The sequence below is a fragment of the Neofelis nebulosa genome, chromosome 7, assembly GCF_028018385.1.
Source record: "Neofelis nebulosa isolate mNeoNeb1 chromosome 7, mNeoNeb1.pri, whole genome shotgun sequence".
Classification (NCBI taxonomy): Eukaryota; Metazoa; Chordata; class Mammalia; order Carnivora; family Felidae; genus Neofelis; species Neofelis nebulosa.
Genome location: NC_080788.1, coordinates 71,256,955 through 71,264,079, shown reverse-complemented (window position 1 = coordinate 71,264,079; position 7,125 = coordinate 71,256,955). Strand labels below are relative to the sequence as shown.

Below are 7,125 nucleotides of genomic sequence, written 5' to 3'. Positions count from 1 at the left end.
ATTATCTCACAGTCATGAGACCAAGCCACATGTCGGGCTCTGTGTTAAGCATGGTGCTTGCTAGGAATTCTCTCTATCCCTCTCTCTCTGCCCCTCACCTACTCCTGCTTGCGCGCTCTCTCTCTCTCGCTCTCTCTCAAAATAAATAAACTGTAAAAAAAAAGTTAGAAAATGAGTTTTTGTTTTAGAGAAAGAAGGAAGGGTCATGTTTGGGAAACTAACAAATTCTGCCATAGCCAGTTATCATCACTGTTATTCAACATTAATCTAAACACTTAGTTAATGGACTAAGGCACAGGAAATGTATCTGAAGAAAAAAATGTTATTAATGTTGTATATTATTTTACCAGTAACTTGAAACAAAGAAGACAAAGAACAGGGGAAAAAAATGACAAAAGAGATTTCCACAATGATACCATGTGCCATATAAATATGTAATAAATGGAACCAATAGCAATAAAACCAATTATGTTAAAGAAAAAGATCATAGTAAGTATATGCAAAATTACATTTAACAAATAATGTGTTACCAAAAAAATTGATAATGAAGATTAGAAAATATATTGTATCATAAAAGTAGGCAGACATTTAAAGAGACATAAAATCTTTCTGAATGGAAGACTCAATTTTGTAATTATGTTCATTTTTCAAACCTTTCTTAGAAGTTTCATACCACGAGATTAAAATGTCAATGGAGCTTGTTTTAACTTTAGAAAATACATCTATTTAATGTAGAATAAAAATATATAAAAATAACCAAGAACACTCTGAATGAATAAAGCAATGACAACAGACTTGCCCTTCTATACATTAACTATACTGTAAACTAATGAGTTAAGTAGTAACTCTTCAAAAATTATCCAGGAAAATAAAACAGTAAACAAGTACTCCCCAAAAAGAGCCTGATGTATCAGCAAATTTGAAAGGTAATAAAAAAAAGCATAACAAATTCTTAGTGGAATGAATTATTATTTAATTTCAATGATAAAAAATAATTTCACATTGTTTCTCAACAGTCCACAAAGATTCAAGTTTAAATGTGAAAATCTCGGCCTTAATAAAATGTAGAATTTAAATAATCTAGAATATTTATATTTTTGCTAAATATCACATTTATGAATGCTTTTTGGAGAAAACAAACTACTACAAAAGAATGAACATCATATAGAATTCTCATAATTCAACTCTGGTCCTAGTATGGATTATTGCCTTTAAAGTATTATCAGTTTTATAGATGAAAAATGGTATCTCCTTTCTGCAATGTCAAAAGTCTTTTTCAACAATCCCAATTACTTTTTTACCACTGGTCCCTAAGGAATCTAAAACAATTAAATGGGTTCTCTCCTTTGTGCCTCCTACCAAGGGATACACTCATATACTGCTGTCTTTTGAAGTCCAGAGAAGAAAATAAAGTCTCTGGATGATGAAGATTAAGCATCCATTTCATACTGATGTTACCTCTGAAGTCCAAGTGCAAACCGGTAGGTTACATAATCTTGACATGCTACTCTATCTACATACCACATCGATCACATTATTCTCATTAATAACATTAAATGTATCCATAAGTGTGAAACATATGTGCCAAAATGAAACTGAGAGGAGGGCTCAATGGGTTTCAAAAATTAATCTGGAACAAACATGATCTTGTTACAATTGGGAAAAAAAACAAAAATCAGAAAACACTAAACCCATGATTATTGGAAATTAGATTATAATGGCAGCCCAGGCCAATAAATTATTCTTAGACTAAAGAAACCTAGGTATGTTCAAATTGTTTGGTTATACTTATCAGTTTGAATGATTTTATTCTTTAAATTATAGCAGAAATATAGAGAAACTTTTTATCTTCATAAGGTCCCAGTAATTCACTTTTGCTTTTAATTCCCTTGCCTTTGGGGATGTGCCGAGTAAGAGATTGCTACGGCTGAGGTCAGAGAGGTCTTTTCCTGCTTTCTCCTCTAAGGTTTTGATGGTCTCCTGTCTCACATTCAGGTCCTTTATCCATTTTGAGTTTATTTTTGTGAATGGTGTGAGAAAGTGGTCTAGTTTCAACCTTCTGCATGTTGCTGTCCAGTTCTCCCAGCACCATTTGTTAAAGAGACTGTCTTTTTTCCATTGGATGTTCTTTCCTGCTTTGTCAAAGATGAGTTGGCCATACGTTTGTGGGTCTAGTTCTGGGGTTTCTATTCTATTCCATTGGTCTATGTGTCTGTTTTTATGCCAATACCATGCTGTCTTGATGATGACAGCTTTGTAGTAGAGGCTAAAGTCTGGGATTGTGATGCCTCCTGCTTTGGTCTTCTTCTTCAAAATTACTTTGGCTATTCGGGGCCTTTTGTGGTTCCATATGAATTTTAGGATTGCTTGTTCTAGTTTCGAGAAGAATGCTGGTGCAATTTTGATTGGGATTGCATTGAATGTGTAGATAGCTTTGGGTAGTATTGACATTTTAACAATATTTATTCTTCCAATCCATGAGCAGGGAATGTCTTTCCATTTCTTTATATCTTCTTCAATTACCTTCATAAGCTTTCTATAGTTTTCAGCATACAGATCTTTTACATCTTTGGTTAGATTTATTCCTAGGTATTTTATGCTTCTTGGTGCAATTGTGAATGGGATCAGTTTCTTTATTTGTCTTTCTGTTGCTTCATTGTTAGTGTATAAGAATGCAACTGATTTCTGTACATTGATTTTGTATCCTGCAACTTTGCTGAATTCATGTATCAGTTCTAGCAGACTTTTGGTGGAGTCTATCAGATTTTCCATGTATAATATCATGTCATCTGCAAAAAGCGAAAGCTTGACTTCATCTTTGCCAATTTTGATGCCTTTGATTTCCTTTTGTTGTCTGATTGCTGATGCTAGAACTTCCAGCACTATATTAAACAACAGCGGTGAGAGTGGGCATCCCTGTCATGTTCCTGATCTCAGGGAAAATTTTGTGTTTTAGAAATGCAATTATTTTAAAAGAGAGATAAATGATAGAAATGTGAGGATAAAATGCCTGATTCAGAGCTTTGAAAATCATAGAATGTCACCACTCATAAAATATTGATGCCATCATTATACTTGTTAGGGATTGCTAGAAAAGCTTATGAGAAAATTCAACTTTCCTATGGTAACAGTCTGAAAATGGCCAGTAGTGAAAACACTCATTAAGCCAGAAAAAAATTAGCGATAACATCTTCTCTAGGCGCTGTCTTTGCCAGACCCAGGTGCACCTGCAAAGTATACCTATTGCGTGCTTCAAGGAAATACAGAAGGTCTAGGGGCTATAGTTCAGATGAAATAATTGTCCTACAGTTAAGAGTACAAGGCACAAAGAAGAAATACAGATTCCCATCTGTGAATGAGAATTATCAAAGATGTGCATTTCCTGTTTTATTACCTTGTGAAAGAAGGAAGTTTTTACGTTACTTTCAATGATAGTGTCAAACATAATGGGCTGATTATGTTTGGGGTTATAATGGGCTGATTATGGCCATTTACAAGAACTGTGTGTCTTAGTGATAGTAACCATGCATAGAAACGAACATATGATTAAGTGTTTATTATGGTTATCTAGATATACAATTTAAAAAATATGAACTATGTAACTAAAAGATTACATGTATCCCCAAATCACATACATTCTATTTTCTTTTCTTATAATCTACATTAGCCTTCGGTCTAGGCTCTCATAAAAGCAAGGAAAAGACTGAAGATGAACATGCCTGAAATAAGACTTGAAGAAGAGAGCTAAAATCAGCCAAACAAGGAAGGTCTTAACCAGGTGAATTTACATAGAATGAGCGCTGACCTATTCCCTTTATTTGTGTGTCTTTTTTAAAAGTTCATTTAATTTGCCTGAATCCACCCAAGTCAGCAACATAATATCTCTGACACTTCCAACTCTGACAAAGTCAAAGATTGAAAGAATTTTAAGGGAAATAATTGTGAGGAAGGATAGGTCCAAGGAGGCTAAGTAACCCAAGATAGGACTCTTCTCAAAGATAGGACTCTTTTGAAGTCTTGTTAAGTCATGTTCACAAAGGTAAATGATTCACCTTACTCTTTACCCCTCACTAATGGAGGAAAGTGGAACAAGACTACAATGGTAAACTTCACTAGTCTTACTAATAGTGATTTAGGTGTTTCTTTATACTTATATCTGTGAAGTCATATGACCTAGAAAGAATATCAGATAAAAATAGATCTTTGTTCATGTTTGCAACAACTGGAGAAGAATGCACAGATGGGACACACTTTATATCTGATCACATGAACTGAAGAGTCCGGCACATGTAGATGAGTACCATGTGGTTTTGAGAGTCTAGTCTAAATAACTTAATCTTTCCTCAGTAATTGGGTTTGATCTCAGTTAATGAGATAACTGTCTCCACATGCAACCTTCTATCAACAATATGCTCATGGCCTATAATCAGTTCTTTTCAAGAATCATAATGCACTTCATGTGATTTCAGCAATATTTATGGCGAATTTTTACTGCCTTTTGAGATATTCATGAAAATATGTCAGTAAATGCACCTCCTGCAAGAGATAAAAATCACTTCTGCTGATGCCTTCCAATCTCTTCTCTATTATTATTCTAGTACCTTATGAGTTCACACAGTCTGATCTGCAGCTGAACAAGAAGGAGAGGTTTTCTCAAATGTCCAACTGACCATGCCCCTACTAACCAATATACCCATTTTATTTAGTTGTCTCCATTCCCTCCAGTTTCTATACCATGTGGTCCAGTGAAATATCTCCTGTAAAATACGAAAGAAGTAGTCATAGTACCAAAAGGGTTGTTTGCCTGGGTAAGAAACAGTATGTGAGTAAAGATCAAGTTTATGGACTTGTCAGTCCCTATGACATTCTGTGTGTTCTTCCCTCTTCTAGGCAACCTCTAATAAACTCATACGAAAGGATGAATGGATGTCCCCAACAACAGATCAAGTGTGTCTGAGTTCATCTTGCTGGAACTTTCCACTTCTCGAGAAATTCAAATATTCTTTTTTGCAGTCTTCTTCCTTGTCTATGTAGCCATCATAGTAGGAAACCTCCTCATTGTGATCTCTGTGATAGTTGATACGCATCTTCACTCCCCCATGTATTTCTTTCTGGCAAATTTATCATTTTTTGATTTATGTCTTTCTTCTGTTACAACTCCCAAAGTGATTGCAGACCTCCTTAGAAAATGCAAGACCATCTCCCTGTGGGGCTGCATGGCCCAGATGTTTTTTACACACTTCTTTGGGGGTGGAGAGATGTCTCTTCTGATAGCTATGGCCATAGACAGGTATGTTGCCATATGCAAGCCCTTGCAGTATCAGACCATCATGAATCACAGGGTGCTCATCAGGTTTCTGCTGCTCTCATGGGCAATTGGGTCCATACATACCACAGGCCAGATGGTTTTCACGGTAGGTTTACTTTTCTGTGGTCCCAATGTTGTGGACAGCATTTTCTGTGACCTTCCCCTGGTCATCAAGCTTGCCTGCACTGAGACCTATATCCTAGAGCTCTTGGTGATTGCAAATAGTGGCTTCCTGTCCCTGATCTGCTTCATTCTCCTGCTCATATCCTACATTGTCATGCTGGTCACCATCTGGCAGCACTCCTCCAGTGCATCCTCTAAGGCAGTGTCCACACTGTCTGCTCACATCACTGTGGTCACTCTCTCCTTTGGTCCTGCTATCTTCATCTATGCTTTCCCATTCAAGAGTTACTCTGTAGATAAATTTCTTTCTGTATTTTATTCTATAATCACCCCCCTCCTTCATCCAATTATTTATACTCTGAGGAATCAGGAAATGAAAGCAGCCATTAAGAGACTTAGCAGCCAGCATATTGGCTCTTGGCTCACTTCCTAAATAACGTTTATAACAGCTGATTGTTTTGTGTTCTCTGCTTTGGGATTTTGAGTCTTAAATATTTATCAGAATAATTAAAATGAAAATTTTAAATATCAATTTTCAGTTGGAATTCATGGAATTATTAAGATCAGTTTTATTAAAAATCTAATGGAAATGTTCATAGCATACATTCAATACATAAATGAGTGTGCATTCATTATTTCCTTGTACTTCCCTGTCTTAGAGCTCAGGGAAACAACCCTGATCAATGTTTAAAATATCTAATCACATGTCTTTTTTCAAAGACATAATGGCTCAGTATATAAAAATAGTTAACTTTCATAAGATAGCACACTATATGATGTTTAGTTTCAATTTTTACTTATAAAGTTGTATTTTTTTAAGTTTGTTTCGTGAGAGACAGACAGCATGATTGGGGAGGGGCAGAGAGAGAGGGAGATAGAGAATCCCATGCAGTCTCTGCACTGTCACTGCAAAGCCCAATACAGGGCTTGAACTCATCTAAAGTTGCATTTGTAACTTATTGTTGTTAAAATATCTATTACTATTTGTCAACCATATGGAGTCTGTACAGAGGCACTGTGATCTGAATGAGGATAATAATACTTTCTCACTATATAGCCTCAATATGCTAATCATCTTTAGTAGAATTTAAAAATACGCTGAAAAATAATTTTTTCCAACATACCTTTAGTATCCAAATAGTTTTTGAAGAATCAGTATCAACTAAAATGCTAAAAACTAAAACCATGAACTGCTAGCAAAGCTTGCTCAACCTGATAACATGTCGATGTTTTTTCAACTGGAATAAGTCATTCATGAAACATCTAGAAAAATATTTACTAGGTACCAAGCACTGCCCAAAGCAATACAGATACGTGGTTGTAGACAGAGACCTGATGCCTGTTCCAGAGAGAATATCAAAGGGGAGGGATCTATGTTAGGTGTGGTGGTTTTAGAAGATCACTTTAAGAGGAGACATTTATACCAACACATTAAGAAAGCTCCAGAATTAGACATTTGAGCAGCGAAAAGAGCATTTCTGGCAAAATGGCCAGTGCACATAGACATTGCGAAGTGAGAAAGAGTTTTTAAGTATTAAAGGTAGACCTTGTAAAGGAGACTGATGAATAAAAGAGAGAAGGCCTATGCTGAGATTTTACAGAAAGGAAAAGTCCAGAGTATTCAAGCATAGTGGATTCCTTTTTATTGTCAATGTAAATTGAAGTGTTTTAGGAAAGGGAGGGATGGAATCCAG

General features: G+C 35.6%; 1 protein-coding gene across 1 annotated transcript; it reads left to right on the top strand.

Annotated features, from left to right (window-relative positions):
- The first annotated feature begins 4,911 nt into the window (after positions 1-4,911).
- LOC131518188 (olfactory receptor 4K13-like) lies at positions 4,912-5,864 on the top strand. The gene has a single exon (XM_058740783.1). The coding sequence runs from the start codon at positions 4,923-4,925 to the stop codon at positions 5,862-5,864; it is 942 nt and encodes a 313-aa protein (XP_058596766.1). The 5' UTR covers positions 4,912-4,922.
- The last annotated feature ends 1,261 nt before the right edge of the window (positions 5,865-7,125 follow it).

What these genes read in the sequence shown, in the direction of transcription:
- LOC131518188 (XM_058740783.1), top strand. Translation starts at nt 4,923, where the DNA reads ATGGATGTCCCCAACAACAGATCAAGTGTGTCTGAGTTCATCTTGCTG.